Genomic DNA, 23931 nt, shown 5'->3' with positions numbered 1-23931 from the left:
CCATAGCCCAAGAGCACACAGCTATGAGGCCTGCTGTTGCTTGTGACCTGGAAGACCTCCAAAAACTGACTGCCTCTCCTATGTCTGGCATGTGGATCGATATAATACCTGCTTTCTAAGGATGATCCAAATGGGAGGATTGGAAAAGGCCAATGCTTAAAGTGAACCCGTAGAACATGTGTAGTGGCTGCTCACACACAAAGCTTTATGGCAACTGCATTTTTGGCCTCACAAGATTAGCAGGCCTCTCGAGCATGGGGAGAGAATGCCAGGCCCTGGTGCAATGGCATACAGACCTAACTATACAAGCTACTTGTCATGTCAGTGATGCTGTTACAACCCCCACAGTCCACCCTAGCAAACCATCACTGCAGAGGCCATCCTCAAACTTTTCAAAGAGACCCGACTGCCTAAGTATAAAGGAATCATGCATGGCTCCCAGGTACCTGGCCACCACGTTGAAGATGTACAGTCAAGTGTCACAGTCCACTTGCACGTTGATGAAGTGGAAGAGCTTTCTGTTGCAGAAGATCTCCTCCCTGTCACAGGGTGGCATGAGTGCAGTCAATAGCTACCAGAACATTGGTAAAGTGAGCTATGGTATAAAAGCCTCTCTTCAATTCCATCAAGACCTACCTGCCCTGAGGACATGCTATGTAGCAATTAATGTGGTTAGATACAGCTGTTATGACCTGGCCCAGGCAAAGGGAAAAAGTGGTTTGGGACATTCCCCCGGTGACTCCTACTGTCATCTGGAAGGATCCGGATACTAGGAAATGCAGGATGGCCAATAGTTTGGTGAGTGCTGGTCACAGAGGCAAAAACTCATAATAAAAACATTTTTAAATATATCCAAAGCAGGAAGCCAGAGAGGGAGTCGGTTGGACAGTTAAATGATCGAGGAGTTAAAGGAGCACTTTAGGAAAGATAAGGCCATTGCAAAAGGAATAAACAAATTATTTGCTTCAGTGTTTACTGAAGATGATAATGGGAAGATATCTGTTCCGGAGACATTTTTCAAAGGTGACAATTCATATGAACTGAACCAAATCATGGTGAACCTGGAAAATGTAGTTGGCCAGACTGACAAACTAAAGAGTAGAAATCACCTGAACCAGAAGGTATATACCCCAGGATTCTGAAAGAATTAAAAAATGAAATTTCAGACCTATTACAATTAATTTTTAACCTATTATTAAAATTATCCATTGTACCTGAAGACTGGAAGGTGGCCAATGTAACCCCAATATTTAAAAAAGGACTCCATGCATGATACCAGAAACTATAGATCAGTGAGCCTGAATTCAATGCCAGGAAAAATCATGGAAACTCTTAAAGAGAATAAAATCACAAAAAATTTAGATAGACATGGATTTACCCAAGGGAAGTCTTGCCTCACAAATTTCTTACATTTTTTTGAAGCAGTGAATAAACATGTGGACAAAAGTGAACCGGTAGATGTGGTGTATTTGGATTTTCAGAAGGCAACTGACAAAGTCCCTCATGAGAGGCTTCTAAGAAAACAAAAAAGTCATGGCATAGGAGGTGATGTCCTTTTGTGGATTGCAAACTGGTTAAAAGACAAGAAACAGATAGCAGGATTAAAAGGTCTGTTTTCACAATTGAAAAAAGTATAGTGGAGTGCCTCAGGGATCTGTTCTTGGACAGTTGCTTGTTAATATATTTATAAATGATCTGGAAAAGGTTACAATGAGGAAGGTGATCAAATTTGCATATGACACAAAATTATGCAGAGTAGTTAAATCTTAAGCAGATTGTGATAATTTGCTTGAGGACCTTGTGAGACTAGAAAACTGGGTTTCTAAATGGCAGAGAAAATTTAATGTGGAGAAGTACAAGGTGATGCATATAGGGAAAAATAACCCTTGCTATAGTTATACGATATTAGGTTCCATCTTAGAAGTTACCACCCAAAAAAGAGTTCTAGGCGTCATATTGGATAATATATTGAAAACATCAGCTTAGTGTGCTGTGGCGGTCCAAAAAGCAAACAGAATGTTAGGAATTATTAGGAAGGGAATGGAAAATAAAATGGTGGTTATCATAATGCCTCTGTATGATTCATTGTAAGACCACATCTTGAATACTGTGTGCAATTCTTGTCACCGCATCTTAAAATAGATATAGTTGCACTGGAGAAAGTACAGAGTAGAGCGACCAAAACGATAACGGGCATGGAATGGCTTCTCTATGAGGGAAGGCTAAAGAAATTAGTAGGGATGTGCAGACAAAAAGTTTATGTTGATAAGTCCATAAGTTGAAGGTGAGGGTCAATTTCGGTCAATATGGACATATGGAGAATTCCATAAGTTGAGGCTATGTCCATACGTTCACCGGTTCCCTAAATAAAAATTTAAACCCCCCACCCTCCTTAATCCCCCCCCAAGACTTACCAAAACTCCCTGGTGGTCCACCCTCCTGACCCCCCAAGCTGGCCAAAAGTTCCGGGTGGGTCCAATGGGGGTCCGGGAGCGGAGACGCGGAGAAACACGTGACGTCCGCGTCACTCCGACGTGACGCCGACGTCACGTGCTCCTCGCAAAGGAATACAGCGACGGCTTCCTCACTCCCCGCTGGACCACCAGGGAGTTTTGGTAAGTCTTGGGGGGGTCAGAAGGGTGGGGGGTTTAAGTGTTTATTTAGGTTCAACGTATTCAACGTAGCTATGTTGAATAAGTTGAAAATCACGATGCGTTGCGCATCATCACTTTTTTTAAGTTAAAAAAAAATAAGTTGCGTTTTACATATGCGTTCAAAACGAATGCACACCCCTAGAAATTAGGGCTGTTCAGTTTAGAGAAGAGACAACTGAGGGGGGATATGATAGAGGTCTGCAAAATCATGAAAGGACTTGAACAGGTTAATGCAAATTGGTTATTTGCTCTCTCAGATAATGGAAGGACTAGGGAGCACTCCATGATGTTAGCAAGAGGCTCATTTAAAACACATCAGAGAAAATTATTTTTCACTCAATGCATAGTTAAGTTCTGGAATTCATTGATAGATGATGTGGTTACGGCACTTACTGTATCTGGGTTTTAAAAAGGTTTGGATAAGTTCCTAGAGGAGAAGTCCATAAACTGCTATTAATGAATAAGGAACAGTAGCTTGGGATCTATATTTAATGTTTGGGTATTTGCCAGGAATTTGTGGCTTGGATTGGCTAGTGTTGGACACAGGTTGCTGGGCTTGATGGACTCTTGGCCCTACCCAATATCATTAACTTATGTAACAAGCTGCGAGTTGGTAAGTGGGTTTATATGCACGTTTTTTCCCGCGCACAAACATACCCATATATCTTTGCTTGAGAAACCGTGTGTATAACCGTGTGTAACATGCACGCACAAACCTGCGGCAGCTTTAGTGCTTATATCAGCCCCATGATCTCATATCCCTTCCATGTTAGTTCTGTTGTAGAATGTTAAAAGCATTACTGTTAGATTAAAAATAGAAACTATTATATTATAAGGAGAATATATTAGCTTTCTGCTGACCCTGAAGACCAGTCCTGCATATCCGGGAAGGACAACATATATCATAAGTACATTAAAATTAATATGGTCATCTAAATAAGGTCATGATGTGCATCTCTGGGTTGTGGATTCTGCATAAAACTGTTTAGTGCAGATGTTAAACTCATCAGGTAATTTTAATGCAGCTTAGTAGACTGACCCATATATATAAATGTGTATCTATATCAATGCTATATATAGAGAAAAAGAGTTGTGTATATTTAAGGGCTTTCTGAATCTTAATGGAAACATTACATTTGAAAAATTACACTGTACATTTCAGTTGTAGTAAAAAAGAGAAGTCTGTCACTTACCCAATTGACTGAATTCCATGTCTATAAGATTTGATGAAATAGTTTTTCCTGCCATGTCGCGTGACATCTACCCATCCACCATCATTGTCTAGGACACCATAGTGTATCGCAGCTCTACAAATACTGGATTGCTAAAACCAGAAATGGAACAAGTGTTTTTTATGTAGCGTTTCACAACAGTAATCACATGAATTAATGTGGCTGCCATGCTAGTCCACTTAAAATCTTCGGCGAGTCAGAAATACACTTCAACAATGGTTTGCACCTAGCACAACTGCATTTCATAAATGAATTGTGCGGGCCTTTCCAATTAAATGTGAGGCTCCAGATCAATATCTCTTGTCTTCATTTCAGTTGATTTTATAGTTTGAAAACACAGGGCCTTATTTACCAAGGCTATCGCAGGCTTACGCTGTTAGCATAAGCCTGCGATAGCCTGCGAAGGTAGCGCACGCCTGTGCTACCTAAATCGGGACGGAGTCGGCCCCAGAAGAGGAGGAGTCGGGGCATCACCGGGGCCGACTCCGCGAAGATGCCGCGGACGGCGAAAAGATAAGGGCTTTTTCGCGCCCAATAGCTACACCTTCTAAGGTGGCGCTATTGGGTACGAAACCGGCAGCGATTGCACCGTGGTGGTGCGACCGCTGCCGGCTAGCGCAGGACCGCCACCCCCCCCCCCCCCCCGCTTTGACCCCCGCCCCCCATTAACGCAGTTTTCTAACGTGTCGCAGGCCTGCGATACTTTAGAAAATGAGGCCCATGGTTAGAAAAACAGATCAAAAAATTTCTATGAACAAAAAATGTGGACATTCTCTGATCTGGTAAGGGCTACTCAGCTCCGTAGAAAGAGTTTTCTTAGACTAAGACAGGAAGTATTGGATAAAGGAGGATTCTTTTTATTGAAATACCCCTGCAGATGTATCATCAAATGTGAGGGGAAATATTATTCATTTTTAGATCCAGATCACCTCAGAAATTTTCTTGGGGGGAAAACAGCAGGTTAATAATAGAAATAGAGGGGAACCCCCATAACATTTTCTGGTATTTCTGTCTTTGTTTCAGATTTAATGAATTTCGCTCATGGTTTTTGTAGAGGGTACTCTTAATTTGCCTATAGTTAGCAGAACAAGAAATATATTTTTCTTTTTTTTTTTTCATTGTTATGTCAATGATGATATATTGTACATTAATCCTTTTCTTGTCCTGAAATTACGAATTATATAAATTGTGATTGTATAAATTGAAAATTCATGAATAAAAAATACAAAAAAGAAAAAAAGAAAAACATCTGTATGCTCAACTTACAGCGTCCTCCCCTCCCCCCACCTCTACAGTCTGAATTGTTGCAGTGTTTAAGAACTAGTTTCTTAACTTTAGTTTGGGGGTTACCACAATGATTTATAACAGGATGAAGACATGGAATCTGACATTGTAAACTAACCAGAAAGCTTTAAGCAGAGGGAATTCGTTTGGCTTTTTTTTTTCTTTCCTATTTTGAGCTCATGGAAAATGATCTCTAGTTATTGGGTGGGGGGGGGGGGGGAGGGAGAGATATATGAGCTCTCTGTTTTGCTAACATTTACCAAAACTCACAAATCTTAAAATCTAATATTATTTACTAAAAAAAATATGTATATTTACCATTTCATAATATACACTTCCAATTACTTTGGTTTTGCTGTCCATACAGCCTGCAGGACATTCATACCTAAAATAAATAATTTAAAATGATTTAAATAATCCTACCATAAAAGAAATGCTTAGTAAATATGAAAATATAAAATAAACACCATACCTGTTGCAAGTTGTTCCTTTGCACTGGTCTCTGAGTCTTACTTCACAGCTGACAATTTGTGCTACAAATAAAATCTTAAATAAGATTTACACAAGTAGAATTAAAGACATTTTGCAAATGTCCTGAAATCCAAATAATTGCCTTTTGTATGTGGAAAACGTCATGAGTTCTAGAAGCTACATGACTGCAGATAGCTTTTATACAGAACTAAACCTTTCATATTTTTCTGAACATGGGGGAGGTTTACCAAGCTGGGATATCTAAAGTTTGGTTCAGTTACCTTTCAAATAAGGAAAACAACTTATTCAATGATTGGAAAGTTTATTAAGCTTTTAAAAGCTTTATCTTGGTGAAGTAATATAGGCATTCAAGGGAATTTTCAAAAGGTTTTGCATGTAAAAATGTGTCTATACATGCATAGTAGTCTCTTCTAGGGACGTGCATTCGTTTTCAACGAAATAGGAAATAAAGACGATGTTTCCTTTTTCGTTGCATTTCGGGGGGCTGACAAAACAAAAGGAAAATCCACGAAATTTCATGTGGTTTTCCTATCGTTTTTTTGTGGGGGAGAAAGGGAACATTTAAAAAAATCCAACCCCAAACCCACCCCAACCCTTCAAATTTCATTAATTACAACCCCCCCTCCCGACCCCTCCCCCCCTCCAAGACTTACTGAAAGTCCCTGGTGGTCAGCAAGGGTCCCGGGAGCGATCACCCCCTCTCAGGCCGTAGGCTGGCAGTAATCAAAATGGTGCCAGTGGCCCTTTGCCCTTACCATGTGACAGGGGCTACTAGTGCCGTTGGTCGGCCCCTGTCACATGGTAGGAGCAATGGATGGGGTTGGGGGTGGGGTTTTTTTTTTGTTTTTTGGGGGTTTTTCCAAAATAGAAATGAAAAATGTTTTCTGGTTTGGGGAGTGGACCGAAATGGCCCACCCTGGATCCAAAATCGAAATGAAAACGAAAAAATAAAAATGTGTGCACATCCCTAGTCTCTAATCGCATATTGCATATTTTATAAAAGTAAAACATATATGCCTATTTTTGCTTTCACACACACATGTACGTGCATAAAAAGAGGATGTTCTGGAGGCATTCCAGAACGGGGCCTACACACGTGTACATTGCAAACGAGTACATTGCTAGTTTAAAAAACACTTTGGGCCTGATTTTAGAAAGCAATTGCATGCTTAAAATTTGGTTTTACATATGTAAATGCACTTTACCTGTGTAAATGGGCTTTTGAAAATTGCTACACTATATGCCATTCAATTGTCCATAGGCTATTTACGAGTAAGTTCACTTTACGTGCATAAGTGGCTTTTAAAAATTGCTACGATGGTATGTTACATTTACATGTATAACTCCTTTTAAAATTACCTCCATAGTATGTATATTTGCCAACCAACTCATGTATTTTTACACCTACTAAAATTTAGCAGAGGACATATTAAACATGAAAATTGTATAGTACTGACTGGATGGGAGGTCTAGATGAACATAGGGAAGTTCAGGCTGAAAAACTAGGAAGGTCTCGATGTCCTGGAGAAAGACTGGGCAAATTGGTGGACTAATTGGTAAACTAGTTAATTTCATTTAGGCACAAATGTTTTAAAACTTTCCGACTTATGCACGGATATTGGGACTTATGCGAGTAAGTCCAACTTTACTTTCACACTTAAAATATATGCGCATATATTTTTAAAATAGGTAGGAAAAGTAATGAATTCAATGCATTCATATACTGTATGTGGTTTTAATGTACTGCACATATTTGTACTGCACATATTTGTAAACACAGATATGAGTTTATGTTCCTGGGTAAAAATGTGCATTTTTCAAATCTGTACAGGTTATAAAATACTATGGTGAAACAACGCACAGTTATGTATATACTTATATGTTTGAAGTTATCCTCCTGGAGAAGAACTGGTTGAATTGGTGAAGTGATTGGAAAAATTGGTAATTTCACTTATTACTTATTAGAGATGTGAATCGGAACTGGAATCTGATCGGTTCCGGTTCCGATCCAAATCTTAAAATTTTTATCGCCCAGCCCGATTTGAGTTCTGATTATCGGCTGCGCCCAATCCGATAATCAAAAAACCCTCCCCCACCCTCCCGAACCCCCAAAAAAGGTTTTAAAATTACCTGGTGGTCCAGCAGGAGCGAGGGGAGCGATCTCCCGCTTTTAGGCCATCAGCTGCGTTAATAAAAATGGCGCCAATGGCCCTTTGCCCTTACCATGTGACAGGGCAAAGGTAGCGCCGGCGCCATTTTGAATATTGGCAATACGGCCTGAGTGCAGGAGATCGCTCCCGGACCCCCGCTGGACCCCCAGGGACTTTTGGCCAGCTGGGGGGGCCCTCCTGACCCCCACAAGACTAGCCAAAAGTCCAGCAGGGGTCCGGGAGCAACCTTCTGCACTCGGGCCATATTGCCAGTATTCAAAATGGCGCCGGCGCTACCTTTGCCCTCACTATGTCATAGGGGCCGTATGTAATAGGTAGGATGTATGAACGTGCAATGCATTGAAATAGTCATTTTCGATGCATTGTATGTATTTGCATATTGGCATACTTACATGTGTATACTGTGGAATAAAGATACGCATATTTTTTAATACACATGTATGTGAGATGTGTGGGTTAGAAAATACCATTGTAAAACTACAGAAGGCCATATAAGTGCATATATGCTGCCGCATGCAGTTGTTTAAAAATTATCCTCCCTGTTAACCAGGCCCTAAACTTGACAATGTTATTTTGGCTCTACATAACATACGAAAATAAGATATGCCATACTGGGTCAGACCAAGGGTCCATCAAGCCTAGTATCCTATGTCCAACAGGGGCCAACCAAGTCACAAGTACCCAGCAAGTATCCAAACATTAATTGAAAAGATCCCAAGCTACTTATCCTTAATAATTAACAGCAGTTTATCCAAACTTTTTTTAAACCCAGCTACACTAACTGCCGTAACCATATCCTCTGGCAATGAATTCCAGAACTTAATTATGCGTTGAGTGAAAAAGAATTTTCTCTATTTGTTTTAAATGAGCTACTTACTAACTTCATGGAGTGCCCCCTAGCCCTTGTAATATCTGAAAGTGTAAATAACCTATTCACATTTACACGTTTAAATCCTTTCATGATTTTGAAGACCTCTATCATATCCCCCTTCAGCCATCTCTTCTCCAAGCTGAATAGCCCTAACCTCTTTAGCCTTTCCTGATAGGGGAGCCATTCCATCCCATTTATCATTTTGGTTGCCCTTCTCTGCAATTTCTCCAGTGCAACTATATCTTTTTTGAGATGCGGCAACCAGAAATGCAGACATTATTCAAGGTGTGGTGGTCTCATCATTGAGCAATATAGAGGCATTATGACACCTACTGTTTTATTCATTTCCTTCCTAATAATTCCTAACATTCCATTTGCTTTTTTGACCACCACAGCACACAAAACCAATGATTTCAATGTATTATCCACTATGATGCCTAGATCTCTTTCCTGGGTGGTAACTCTTTGTAAACACAGTAAGAGTTATTTTCCCCTATATGCATCACCTTGCACCTGACCACAAGAGGACCAAATTGCCATTTGGTCCTCTTGCAATTTATCACAATCTACTTGAGATTTATCTACTCTGCATAATTTTGTGCCATCTGCAATTTTAAGCACCTCACTCATAATGTCCCTTTCCAGATCATTTATAAATATATTAAAAAGCACCAGAGGCCCTCCACTGTTTTCCTTTATCCACTTGAAAACAAACCATTTAATCCTACTCTCTGATTCCTATCTTTTAATCAGTTTGCAATCCACAAAAGGATATCACCTCTTATCCCATGACTTTTCAGTTTTCTTAGAAGCCTCTCATGGAGGACTTTGTTGAATGCCTTCTGAATATCCAAATACATCACATTTACCAATTCCCCTTTGCCCACATGTTTATTAATCCCTTCATAAAAATGTAGGAGATTTGTGAGGCAAGACTTCCCTTGGATATATCCATGCTGGCTGTGTTCCATTAAATCATGTCTATCTAAATGTTCTGTGATTTTATTCTTTATAACAATTTCCATGATTTTTACCAGCACTGAAATCAGGCTTACCAGACAATAGTTTCTCAGATCTCCCCTGGAGCCCTTTTTAAAAATAGGAGTTATATTGGCCACCCTCCAGTCTTCAGGTACAATGGATGATTTTAATAATAGGTTATGAATTTTTACTAGTAGGTCTGAAATTTCATTTTTTAATTCTTTCAGTACCTTGGGGTATATACCATCTGGCCCAGGTGATTTACTACTCTCTTATATGTTCTTTATTTTTTTTTTTTTAAGTATAATGATACTGTAAAGTTTCAAAGGTCCTATGAACATTCATTGCTGCTTTTATGGACTGGACATTACACCAGATTCTATTGTTTTCAGTGTATCTGTGATTTGCTCCAGTTTGTCTTCACACATTGTAATATAATAGATATGGCATATAAAGACCTAATTGGCCCATTCAGTTTGCCCATTTGAGATGCTTACTTATTTTATTTTTTGGATTTAGCACATAATTTTTCATTGTTAGCTCAAAGCAAATTATGTTCAGGTATAGCAGGTATTACCCTGTCCCCGGGGGAGGGCAAACAATCTACAGGATCAGTATACAAGTGATATTTTCCCCCAGATGGAAATAGCATCAACCCCAGAGGGGAAAATACTGTGGAATTCACTAACCTGTGGAAACAAATATTGCAAGTTTGTGAATCTTGCATTAATTTCCCTAGCTGTAAATGATCACAGGCAAAATTCTGCGGCTCAGCTGACCCATAAAAACCATTGCTTGATGAAGGACCATAATCTTTAAAAGAGGCTGATTTGGCACCTAGTGTGCCCCTCCCCCTTCAGAGTTGTAAGATCAGTGGGGGTCTACAGAGTCCCCTCTCCAACTCCACCCCTCTCCACTACCCCTAAGGCAGCCAAAGGTTTCAAATTTTATTTAAAAAGTCAGTACATTAGCTCTTCTCTTGTCCCAAAACATCATCCCTCTGTCCAAAAAAGTCAGACCCTCCCTCCAGCCTCCCCTCCTCCAGACCTCTTCACATGCAAGAGCAAAAGATCACCAGAGGATGACTAGTGCCAGTTTGAAAATAGCATTAGTCTCTGAGCAAAGGGGATGTTCCTGTATTCTACAGTAGATCACTGGGCTAATAGTAATTGAACCGCGTGACCAGGGAAGTGGGTGGAGTCTGGGGGTGGGGATCTAGAGGGAGTATTATATTTTTTGGACAAAGGAGAGTGTTTTCAGAACAGGGTGGAACAAACTTACAGACTTTTGAAAAATCTGTAACCTATGACTGCCTCGGGGAATGGCAGCAGAGGTAGGTAAGGGGCTTCTTTATTGAGCACAACCAAACCAGAAAAGAGTCAAAAGTTACCCCACAATGTGAGTCCAGTTCAAAAAATCTTTCCAAAAAATTATGTTAGACAAGGTGAATGATCGAAAAGTCCAGGTAATCTGCATTTGAGCCAGCAGTTACACTGACAGGCTTGCTGACACCTTTATATTTAAGTTCATTATAGGCTAACCAGTTTTTGCATTTATAATACACTGTTCCCCTTCATTCTGTTTGGTTTCTTTATTGAGCCCCACTGATTTTATAATTCTGAAAGGGAGAGCACCTGGATCTGCATTGGTCCCTTTAAGGCCTGAGCCTAGGAGTGTTGGGATGTGCATTAAGAGGAGTAACTTTCGATGAAATAGCTCGGCTTATGTGCATAATATTCCCTAATAATAAGCTGATTTGTATACAGTAAAGCTGATTTGTATAGAGTAAAGCAGTAAAGCCCTCACACAAATTAGTAAATGGACCCTTAAGTTTGTTTCTGAGGCAATGAAGAGTGAAGTGACTAGCCCAAGGTTACAAGAAGCATCTACAGGATTTGAACCTTGGCTTCCCTGGTTCTCAGCTGCTGCTTTGACAACTAGGCTACTCCTTCCATTTTGGGTAAATGAGTATATAAATTTCCATATGCAATCAACACCAACACCTCCCACCACCACCACCACCACCCATCTTATCCTTTACCTGACCTCTCAACCCTTTCCACCACCATTCTCTATAACATTTTCACAAAATCAGATAAAAGTGCATTCTTCCACCACCGTTGCTGGTAAGCCATTTCAGGATTTCTCATCTTCAGTTTTGATTCTTATAAGAAAAACACTTAAGCCAAAACCCAGGCTCCTTCTATGTCTTCTTACCGTCATAATTCCCACACCAAAATCAGTGAGGTTGTTGTCCCAAAAAATCCAGCCTCCTCATATTCAATAACGTTTGGATATTATTAACCATGGTCTCTCCATTCAGATTAGTCCAACCTTCTTGGTTTCTTGATCCTGTTGTACCATAGTTGTTAGGGTTGTAATCACGGCTACCCAAATAATGTCTTGGAAACCAGATGCAGTCATACCATCGGTTTTGTGTTCTAATTGTCACTCCATGCAGGTGACCCTAATGCTTCTTTACTATCCTCTTTGCTACTAAGGATCCTCTAGGCTTATTCTACGCTTTTTCGATTCTTTACCATTTTTTACTCTATCATCTGCTCTTGAAGTTCATTCCAAATATCCATCACCCTTTCCATGGAGAAATTTCTTCAGATGTTGCACTTGAGTCTACTGATGGAAACCTCGAACCATGACACACTGACTTCTTGTTCTAAAGCTCTCTTTCTTCTGGAAAAGGTTTCTTTCCTATATCTGATTTAAACCCTTCAGGTATCACATTTATCCTGCTGGATATCCAGGAAAAGTTATCCGGCTAACTTAAGTTGAATAACCTATCCGTTAGCAGCTTTAGGGGTAAATGTTAAAAACTCAGTGCACCAAAGTCAGGAGATGTATTTGTCTCTCAGGCTGGCATGTGCCAAATAGATTTTTTAAAACATGCAAATACGTGCATACCTCCAGCTACGCACACAAACATTTTGGGGGAAATAGGGCCGGGGTGTGAGTGTGGTCTGGATGTGGGCATTCCTGGATTTTAGCATTAAAACTGTGTGAAATTATTTACGTGCACAAGCACACGTCGGGGTCCCTATCCGCATCTCTTTACTTCTGCTATGGATGGCGTGTAACTAGAATAATAAAAAAAATGAGGCTAGCTAGCAAGGTTTGAAGGGCTGAAAGGTTTGGGGCTAAAAGGGTAAAAAGGAGGCAGGTTAATTAGGGGGATTAGGAAGTACTAGCTTTTAACTGAACAAATTGGGAATGGATTGGAGAAACTGTTAATTGTGTCAGCATGCGTATGTAATAAAATCCCCACATGTGGTAAAGGCAGCATTTGTGTGCACATGGGTACCCATATAAAATATTGCGTACATGTGCGTGCATACTGCCGATTTTATAACAAATGCACATAGATGCGTGTATGTTATAAAATGGACAAGTCTCTGGATGCGAGCCGGCAATCGTGCGTACATATATGCCAGTGCGACTGTTTGAAAGTTATCATTTCTCTGAATATTGACCTCATAGTATAAGATGTCAGTTTATAATAATAATTTTTGGCCTGCCTTTCGAAATGATATTCAAGGCAGCTTATAGCATTACTAGAATTCAATTACAAGTCCCTTCTCTAAAAGGTTTACAATCTAAGAGGTGAATTTTAAGACCAACGCATGTTTACTGGCTCACGCACAAGGACACGGTGATTTTTTAACATACGTGCATATACGCACATATACATATGACTGTTATAAAATCAGCAATACGCATGTACATGTGTGTTTGACTTTATATTTGCACAAATGTCTCCTCAATTGTTTATTGTAACTGGGAAGGATTTTAGTAGATATGCGCAACAACACAATACCTGTTTCCCCAGTTCATTCCCAGTTTGCCCCAGTAAAGGAGAGGACTTCCTAAACTGCCTAACAACTTGCCTCCCTTATACTCTATTAGCCCTGACTCTTGAAACTCCACTGACTAGCCTAGTTTTTATTTTATTACTTACATGCTGTCCATAGCAGAAGTTTCATGATAGGGGACCCCGGTGCTCGCTTATGTGCGTAAGTATTTATGTGCAGACTTCAAGTTACAGACTCAGCCCACCCATGCCCCGCCCAGAACCGGCACATGCCTGCCCAGACCTAGCCCATGTCTCACCCCTTTTTTGCACTTTTTGAGTTGTGTGCATACAAGCAGATATGAGCATACTCGCGTGGTTTTTAAAATCCACATAGGGCATGCAGAGCCAAGTCATGCGCGAATGTCCCGGCTCTGGCGCATGTAGCATTTTAAAAATCTGCCAGTAAGTGGGTACATGAGGTAACAGGAGATAAAGTGAATTGCCCAAGATCACAAGAAGTATCAGTGGGGGAAATGGGATACAAACCCTGGTTTCCCTAGTTCACAGCAATTGCTCTGGGCCATTTCTTGGGCGAAAGAGAAGTTAAAGCAGATCATGCTTGTGCACTGGTGAAGGAGATAGTGCTTCAGCACTGGTGTGAGAAGAAAATATGGAATTAGTGGAAAAAGGAACCATATGCCTGTGTAAGGTAGGGAAAGACATACAGAAGAAGAGAATATAAAGGGTCAATGACAAGATGAAAGCAGCATATGGGAAACACATTATTTAAAAATTATTTAAAAGAGAAAGAAAAAACTGGCAGAAAAGAAGGCAGAGGAATAAAAGGGACAATAAAACAAGGAAACGTAAGCAAGGCAAAAAGACAGGACAAGCATTCTGTTCCTTATGCATGTGGTGGGGGGGAGGGGGGAGTCTCCATGAGGTCATTATGGAGAAAACAAGTGAAAAAAGAGAGAACAGGGAAGATAAAAATGTGCCGAAAGTGAATAGAGGTAGGGGAGAAAAAAAGTATGGAAGTAGATGAGGGTGGTGTGAGATAAAATTTGGGATCCATCAAAAGTAGCGCCCATTGCTTCACTGGAACTATGCTTCCGTAAACAGCAATCAAATTTATAGAATACTCTTCTATGTAGAAGATAGGGACGTAAGTTTAAGGTCACATATGATGACCACTCCAGCTACACAGCAGGTACAAATTTCTATAGATCAGAATCAAATTTCTTCAGAGTCAACCCAAATACTTCTTTTGCAAAATGAGAAAAAGAACATTGCAGGTCATTTATCCCTACATACTCTTACATTTTTGCAGATCAGATTTTGCAGAATCATCCAAACACTTTACAAGAAAATGAGCTACAATACATCTGCATGATGTGTATTATAAGGGCCTTTTATGTGTGTATTTTAAATATTAATAAAGAAAAATGTTGATCATAAAATGTAATTGTTTGCATCACCTGCAAAATTTATTTACTTCAAAGTAACCTCCAAAAAGAGCTGCCTGGTTTTGAAGCATAGGTGATAAACAGAGAGCCATAGTACATGCAGTTCTGGCCTTTGATACCCTACAAATATTGTAGGCTATATTCCACATTTTTGGTTGACAGGACAGAAAAAGATTTTTGTATCTTTACATGTGAAGATCAGGAACATGAACATCAGCTCCTAAACAATTAGTTTTACTGATGCACAAATGTTCCCTTGTAGCACTAGTATCCTGAAAAGAGAAAGAGAGTGGAAGATGTATTTTGTAATAACCTGAAATCCTAAGAGACAAATATATATACATGAGAGATTAAAGAGAATTGAATATAGGATTCTACTGGCATTGACAAGCAATGTTTTTTTTTTCAAAAATTTTAAACTGATGAGGAAGAGATAAGAGCTCTTGAATAGACTTGGAAAATTGTCTAATAAGACTTTAGCCATTGCAAAAATATTGCACCTTGCAAAGAAAGTAGTTTCAGAAGTAGAGATTAAATAATCCATATCTACAATGGGAGACTTGGTTCATTTTAACAAACTTTACTTTGAAAAATTTTGCCAGTCAATGGCATTCTTTGCATCCTTTAAAATTGTTCTCAATTTTTTTTTAAGCATGGGGGATCTTTGTGCCTTCCTCATCATAGTAAATGAGTTGCTATTGGTTGCATCTCCTAAATAAATCAACTTCATTCTTAAATATAACCCTTAGTTACTCTAAACACACAGTATTTGATCATTGTGCTTAATGATTACATAACACAAAATGTTATTGTCTACCAAAAATCATTAAGATACTACATTAATCACAACTCAGTTCCAACAATCGAGCACAGAAGGCAATTTCAAGATGAGTCATGATTTTCTTGCCATGATTTTGTTTGCTTTGAAGAATGTGTTTCTACTTTGTGTGTAACTGAACTGAATACTATAAGGGTGGTCAATGAAAAGGAATACCAGTACAATATTTTGAATGTAAACATAATAACTCCTACAAAGATTCAAGGTAAACCACTAGGATCTGTATGTAGCAAGCCAGACCAGTAAAACCAATTAGGTTTGTTAAGCTTGGCTTGAGTCATTATGTCTTTCAGCATTTGTAGTTAACTACCCACACTGTTCAGTGTCACAGCGGAGGATGCAGGGAAGTTGTATGGTATCCTTCATTTGCTTTTATTTTTTTCTATTTTTTCTCCTGCATTTGGGGGAAAAAGTCAAAATACTTACACATTTGCTCTATATTTCTGACTTCATTTTTATTGAAGTCATCTGCTCCTGTAGAAGATGTAGATGAATGGGTCCTTGCTCGACTCTGCAACTTCGTATTGTGCAGCTTTGATCGCTGCTGTTCAATCTCATTGGTCTCTTCCTCGGGCTCCTGAGGAGGATAATGCCTTTTTGAACCTTCTGTTATGGGAAAATAAAAAAAATTAATAAATGTATCAGATAGATTCTGCCAACAAAACAAGTCAGGAAATCCATCACTATATGTACTGATTTTAATACATGTGGCTGGGTCTCTGCTCCAGTGAGCTTACAAAGTGCTGGGAATGTACATCATGTTAGCTATTAATGCTGTGCTTCAAACCTGCCGAAAGCGGTCGTGTCACTACTCAGACTGCAAGGATGGAAAAAATAAAAATGTTCCAATACACTCTGTGTGTTTCCCTGCAAAGGTCAAATGTTTTTGCAGAAACGGCAGCTGCAGGCTTAGCACATTGAAAAGAGGAAAAACAAAGCTGCTCTGCTGAACACAGTGCAGGAGCCAATGGAAGCAGCAGGATAACTCAAGAAGTGCTGGTTTGTTTTTTTCCCCCGGGCTTGGGCCGTAGCCCTTAGCAGAGAGATGGAGTTGACAGCAAGAGAGAGAGCAGAGAGAGGATAACAGCTCTTCTGGAGATCTGGGCTAAAGAGAGAAGGAGAGAGAGACATGGGCTGCGTTTCTGTAGGGAACAGAGCAGCCGGGTGGCTCCTCAAGCCAGGAGAAGACAAAGAGAGACTGCATGAATCAACTGGAAAATCTCCAGAGATTTCCAAAGCCAGGAGCTGGGGCCTGAAAGATATAGAAACTGGAGAGGGAGAGAGCTGACTGGACTGCTTGTGGCAAACGAGACCCAGAGTCCCCAAGTTTTGGAAGCTGGACTGCTTCTCAGACTTCCAACCTTGCTGTAGACAAAAGAATAGGTAAGTAACTCAAGTACATTTTGAGGGAATGTGTTTATCACACAATCAGGCAATGTCTGCTGATCGTTTCAGTCTGCAGGGGCTATAGCTTTGAGGTTTAACATCTGAGCCTTGTAATCAGGGAACAGCAAATACAGAACCATAGTACATCTTAGGGCTGATGCAATAAGGGGTATTAAGCCTATCGCGGATTTTTACTCACGTTTTAGCACTGGCTTCTCTGAGCTAATGTAGTCCTGATGTGTAAAAAGGGCTTTATTGCCAAACATCTTGCCCAAAAACCCCAAAGCAGGCTTAATGCGGGTGCATGTAAATTGCAGGTTAATTAGCTATTACCCTACAATGCAAGGAGGTGTGCTAAACAAGAGACTGCCTAGCGCATCTCCTACTGCCACAGCAAATTTAACTCCAGCTCAGAGGCAGGTGTTAAACTTCACGCTGCTGGACTAGTCAAAGCTCCCTCCACCCTTCCAAGGACTTGCCCGATGGGACAAGCAGTCTTGGTCCAGAGCTGGGGTCCTCTACCTGAAATGGTGTATTCTCTGTCAGGTCCGTGTCTCAAAACAGTGTTTGCCAGACCCCAAATCTCCCCCCCATCCAGGAACCCCTCCTCCGGCAGGATTGTTCCCCATTGGTCATTTTCACTGACACTGGGTCTGACCCATACTGGTTGGTTCATTTGACCAGACCTTGGAGGGGGTGTAGGGAGCTTTGATCAGGCCAACCGCCGGTGCTGCTCTGAATCTAAGCTTCATGTAATGGTGACTTTTCCATGGCATCAGATCTGAGGAAACGGACGCGACTGCGGGCACCCCTTTGCAGTAAACGTTTCAGAGCCATGGATGTGCAATTCTCATTATCTTGCCCTTTTTTATGCAGCCTCTCATTTAAAAACTGCATCGGATGCCCAGGGGTAGTGACTACATGCAAGTTAGGACAACGGGTGTTCAATACGAGTGCCCGTTTTGAGGGCGCAATTTACTGCATCCGTTCCCTTGTGTGAATGGCTTGTGAGCTGAGAGAGATGATAAAAAAAAAAAAAAGAAAAGCAAAGCAGGGAGATTGGAAGGGCCTATGCTACTGGGATTAACTCCTTTATTGATTTACAGAGGCCTCCAAGTTTTTCCATCCTTCATATACTTAATACAATTTGGGTTGGTCTTGTGCACAATAACAGATACAATATTGTTGAGTATATGCCTGGCTGCAGTTGTTTTTTCAATGAATGATTTTTTCAACTTTAAACACTGTCAATTTAACTGCATATAATCTATTACACTGTTCTCTTTGTACCTTGTATTTCAGGGCTGTTTATATAGTGACAATACCTTTTAACCTCTGCTACCATTGTCCTCTCCTCCCCCCTTGTTCTCTTAATTTAAAGGTGGTTATATACCAACAGTAAAAAGCAGCTTCATTGGTGTGGTGATTTGTCCTTGTTGTAACCCATTCAGGAGAGCAGAGGTGAAGAGAAAGGGACTCTGGGAAGATCCCGACAAAGGGAAAGTGGATTCGGTGGGCATATGGCTAATCCTCTCTCGTTGTGCTAATTCCACCCACAACCCACACTCTGTTCACTTCTACTACAGGTGCAGGTGGGGTTCATTCTTGGTGGTAGAATATCTGTGTTACCTGAAGGGGGTGCTACATACATGTTTTTCTTTTGTTTCTTTCTTATTCTGAAGCTTATATTTGCTTTTTTTTAGGCAGTTTATACTTTTCCATGTACAATAACAATTAAGAGATCCTTTTACTCCTATAGACAAGCTACTGCTAGCTAAAGCAGGTATGCTTTTATAAATTATCAAACCTCAAAGAATAACCATAAAAAATCATCCTACCTTTAAGATGCCCAGAACTGTGTGTAAGTCCAGTAAATTTAAGATTTTATGACATGGCCTTCCAATACAGCAAGGACAGAGCTGAGACAATCAAACTAATTTTATTTAGCATATTAAAAGACCTATTTATTAAAGCACAGTAAAATTGCAAGCTAGTGAAGACTGTTTAATATAGTGAAGAGTGGACTACTGGCTGAACAGGCTGTGCAAAACTGCTTATCCAAATTTACTGTCTCCCTAGGATATGCCGCCCAGACAGTATTTGGGCATGAAGGTGTGATGGTGTAGTCATTCGGAGAAATGAACTGAGGCCAAGAGTGGCTTGGACACTAGCAAGGTGAGTGTGACAGATTCCAACTGAAACAGCAGCAAAGAGTCTTTTGCCTGTGATGGCCACCTTCCCCTTGGGTTGAGCCCTTGATGCTAGTGGCCAGCAGGGCTTAGGTATGATTCAGGAATTAAGCAGAAACACAGTTAGAAGCACAAATGGACAGTGGAAACAGGAAGACAGAATAAGACAAATCAGCAGATGCAAAGAAGTAAGAAATACTCTGGAGCCAATGTAGTGAGAAGACTTCTGGAAGCAGGACTCAACCAAGAGGGCCAGTGACTGAGAACCAAGCTCTCACAACCTGCTCACTAAAAACGTGGAAATTAAATGTCCAAACAGGAAACAAAATGTCCACCAGCAGAAAGTGTGGTCAAAGGAGCTGGGAGGACTAACCACATAGAGAATCCCACAGAAGCCCCTGCTGGTGGTTGGTGAAAACTGCTTATCGGGACCTCACAGTACTCCTCATTTCAAGGACAGCTTCTGAGTATCCCATAAGCTGTCTTGTAAGAAACCTTCTTAAAAGACAAGGCGTATGAAGATGGTTGGCATCAATCCAAGACCTCTCCTCAAGACCACAACATTTCCAATGAACCTAATACTGTGTTTTCTTATCAGATACTCTGGAATCCAGAATATCCTGCACCTCATATTTAAGTTAACCATTGATCAAGTTTGGAGCTGGAAGTGTCTTTTGTCTGCAAAAGGGTCTAATATAGCTGGTTTCAATAAAGAAACATGACATGAGAAAGGAATATTAAGGGGATCTTAAAGCTGTAGAAGCATCATCACAGGGTTGATTCTTTCTGAAATGGCATAAGGGCATATAAATGTAGAAGTCAATATTCAAAAACCTAGAACATGGATAACCTATATGACTAAAGTTAGACAAATAAGTTATCTGGGATATTCAGGGGGATAGACATCCCCCTGAATATCCTCGAATAAAGTAGGGATGTGAATCATTTTTGAACGATTAAAATTATCGTCAGATAATTTTAAAATTGTTCTAAATTGTTAGAGTGCACGATACAATACAAATACCCCCGATTTATCGTCAGGGGCATTTGTATTGTATCGTTAAATAGGGCACGGGAATTATTTGGGGGAGGACGGGAAAACCGGCACACCAAAACAACCCCTAAACCCACCCCGACCCTTTAAAACCAATTCCTTACCCTCCCGAACCCCCCCAAAATGTTGTTACCTGGTGGTCCAGTGGGGGGGGGGGGGCCGGCGCGATCTCCCGCTCTCGGGCCATCGGCGCCATTTTGGCTGCCACTAATTAAAATGGCGCTGATGGCCCGATAAAAAAAAAACCCACCCGACCCTTTAAATTGACCCCCCTTAGCCTCCCCCACCCTCCCCACCCTTTTTTTTTAAGGGAGGCCCGCGCTGCTAAAAAAAAAACCCCACCTGACCCTTTAAATCGACCCCCCAAAACCTTTTAAAATTATCTGGTGGTCCAGGGGGGCCTCGGGGGGCCTCGGGGAGAGATCCAGGGGGGCCTCAGGGAGAGGAGAGATCCAGGGGGGCCTCGGGAAGAGATTTCCCGTTCCCAGGCATCAGCTGTTCTAAAAAAAAATGGCGCCGATGCCCCTTTGCAAAGATGGACGGCGCCATCTTTAAAGATGGCGCCGGCCATCCAGTGCTCCTACCATGTGACAGGGGCCGGCCAATGGAACGGATACCCTGTCACATGGTAAGGGCAAAGGGGCATCGGCGCCATTTTTATTTTAGAAAAGCTGATGCCTGGGAATGGGAAATCTCTTCCCGAGGCCCCCCTGGATCTCTCCCCGGGGCCCCCCAAGGCCCCCCTGGACCACCAGGTAATTTTAAAAGGTTTTGGGGGGGTCGGGAGGGGGGGTCGATTTAAAGGGTTGGGTGGGTTTGTTTTTTTTAGCGGCACGGGCCTCCCTAAAAAAAAAATTAGCGATGTGAATTGGAATCGGAAACAATTCCAATTCACATATCTTAACGATCAGATTTCCCCCCCCCCCCCCCCCCCAGCCGAATCTGATCGTTAAGACGATCTGGCACATGATTCACATCTCTAGAATAAAGTTATCTGGATATCCATAGCCAGATAATTTTAAATTTAACCAGCTATTTTTTTTAATATCAGTGGTTGGGTATAAAGATATCTGAATATTATTAGCCAGATAACTTAAGCCTTTACTGGCTATATTTTAAAAAATATAGGCAAGTAAAGTGACGAAATGCAGGGCTTGAAAAAAAAAAGAAAACATTTCAGGCCTACTGGTCCTAATACAGCCCCCTCCTCCAGCACAGCTGCCTAGCAATGGCAAAAGTGCTGGGCCCAGGTCGCAGGAGGCTACTACTATGAACCAGGCTGAAGACTAAACTGAATTAAGGTTACAAGAGGGTGGTAGGGTAAGGGTTGGCATGTGGGGAGTGAGACGGGCCCTAGAGAGTATGATTTTTAACAAATTAAATGGGACCCAAAAGCGAGGGAAAAGGAGAGTGAGTGGCACCAGTTCCAAACCTTATATTTTTAAAGTTATGAGATGGAAGGGCTTTAGATGAGAAGGCTACAAGCTTGGCCTGATAAGGCCAAGCAGTTGAAGATTGAGTAGGAGGGAGGAGGGGAGTTGTATTAGAGTCAGTAGGACTCATAAGTCCAATTTCAACAATTTCTTCTGGATGTAATATATTGTGTAAACAACTTGAGCCAAGATCTATGATCCTCAATAAGCTCTTGAAGCCTGTCAGAGTAATGAATTTTCACAGTAATCAATGCATAAAAAGGAACTCTCCTCTTGCAAGATACTTTGAAGAACAGATAAAACCACAAGCCAGGTTTTGCTGTATGTACTGAAACATGGCTTTGCTGTATGTACTCAAACATGGCTTTGGTTTCTGGACCTGACAGTAGATATATCTGCTATACAAAAAACCTCCCCACTCAAATATTCCACCTTTTTGGCGACCTACTCCTTACAAGACCTTCATAATAGGCAACTTGTGCTGCAACTTGTGGAGGAATGAGTTATGCAGTTAATCGGGCTTTAACAAATGTTTTTTTATGGCGTAGAATATTGCCCTTGAAGAAGGACGACCACGTCCGAAACATTGTACAGTGTCGGGCACGGACACAAGATAGCAATGTGGAGATGGATCACGTTGCTATAATTCATCGGATGTGAAGATAAGGGGCTACAACATTTTCAACTGACAGGATTTATAAGCTAAGTGATTCGATTAATCTGATGTTTGCACAGTATATAAATTCGGCGAAATAGTTTTAAAAGCACGGAGCACTTTAATTTTCAAGCACAAAAAATTTAAAAAAAACATGGACTGACCGATGATTAAAAATAAGGCAGAGTGAATAATGGTACAAGTTGCCGCACAATGATGCCTATTATGAAGGTCTTGTAAGGAGTAGGTCGCCAAAAAGGTGGAATATTTGAGTGGGGGGGTTTTTTGTATAAGTATAGGAGAGAGGACTGATCCCTAACTCACATTAAAATTGAGTGTCAGTTGAAGGTTTCTTGACTGTTAGTAGATATATCTGACCATGCGATGGCACAGAACTAATCTCAGTGCCTAGAAAGGGTCTCTATTTATTCTAATTACTAAAAACATCCATAAAGGTGTGGTAGTGTAAAGGGAGGCCCTAGGGTAGCTCTACCACAGAAGCCACAATACTGAAATTCATGCATCCCAAGTCTGGAATATAGGATTACAAACACAATGAGGATCAAGAGATAATCTGTCCTGACTGTAAATCGATAAGTGGGTTGTTCAACCCAAAAAAACTGCACATGAACGTGTTTTAAGTTCCCAAAATGAAATAGTTTCAGAGTGCCACATGCCCATCCTTAACTTCAAGTCAGTTGTGACATTTTGTGCCTCCCCTTGATCCAATGACTTGCCATCAATGCCTACAAAGGGACAGGTGCAGGATTTAAGGGTATCCTGTATAGATGAACAAAATCTTGTCTTATGAAATTCCCATCCACCCTGGAATCAATAAGGGAAAGTGCAACCACAGACTCCCAAAGGCCAACACATGGAAAATGAGATTGATAAGCACTGCACCACATGAAGTACTGGAAGGGCAACAAAATCTCTCTTCAGTCATGAGCCATGAATTTTGAATAGATTTATTTTTGTGGGAACAACTCTTGCTTATGTGTCCCTGGCCAATAAAGGCACATCCCCAACTTCCTTCTTCAGTCCTTCTCTGTATGAAATAACCAAAACCTAATGTGGCTCAATTCCATAGGCTTTTCTGTCCTTATAACAGGGTCAGGCTGTGACTGTAGGGAATATCCCAATTCTTGTAACAGGACAAGCAGCTAAGATGGACCCTCTGATGACAGTAAAAACATATTTTGGCATTTTGATGTATATGTGACTAAGCACAGCAGATTTATGGCCTCTCCCCCCACCCCCAGCCGAGTTGGAGCCAAATTGGGCCAAGGAAAGCATATGGACAAATGGTATGGTATGAATTTACACAAGTGTAACACTAGAGGCCTCTTTTTATGGCTCCAAGTGTCCATCTGGTAACAGGGCTTATCAGTTTACTGTCAGAGGTAAACAACTGGCAGTC

At 40.9% G+C, this 23931-nt stretch overlaps 1 protein-coding gene and 1 long non-coding RNA gene across 3 annotated transcripts in view; one reads left to right on the top strand and one right to left on the bottom strand.

Annotated features, from left to right (window-relative positions):
* CRISPLD1 (cysteine rich secretory protein LCCL domain containing 1) overlaps positions 1-23931 on the bottom strand; it is a 198643-nt gene that overhangs the window by 79812 nt on the left and 94900 nt on the right. For both annotated transcript variants that reach the window (XR_003854848.1, XM_029591502.1), the window contains exons 7-10: positions 16221-16400; positions 5643-5703; positions 5489-5555; positions 3848-3978 (exon numbers count right to left, since the gene is read on the bottom strand). Coding sequence is in view for 1 of the 2 variants with exons in the window: in XM_029591502.1 (XP_029447362.1) it covers positions 3848-3978; positions 5489-5555; positions 5643-5703; positions 16221-16400 (439 nt within the window). In the remaining variant the exon portion in view is untranslated. The remainder of the gene's footprint in view (positions 1-3847; positions 3979-5488; positions 5556-5642; positions 5704-16220; positions 16401-23931) is intronic.
* Positions 16764-20370, top strand: LOC115085453. The gene is made up of 3 exons (XR_003854849.1): positions 16764-17177; positions 18632-18766; positions 19260-20370. It is a non-coding gene; the product is annotated as an uncharacterized LOC115085453 (long non-coding RNA).

This window comes from Rhinatrema bivittatum, chromosome 2 (assembly GCF_901001135.1).
Source record: "Rhinatrema bivittatum chromosome 2, aRhiBiv1.1, whole genome shotgun sequence".
Lineage (NCBI taxonomy): Eukaryota > Metazoa > Chordata > Amphibia > Gymnophiona > Rhinatrematidae > Rhinatrema > Rhinatrema bivittatum.
The sequence above is the reverse complement of the archived record's forward strand: the minus strand, read 5'-3'. Positions and strand labels throughout refer to the sequence as shown.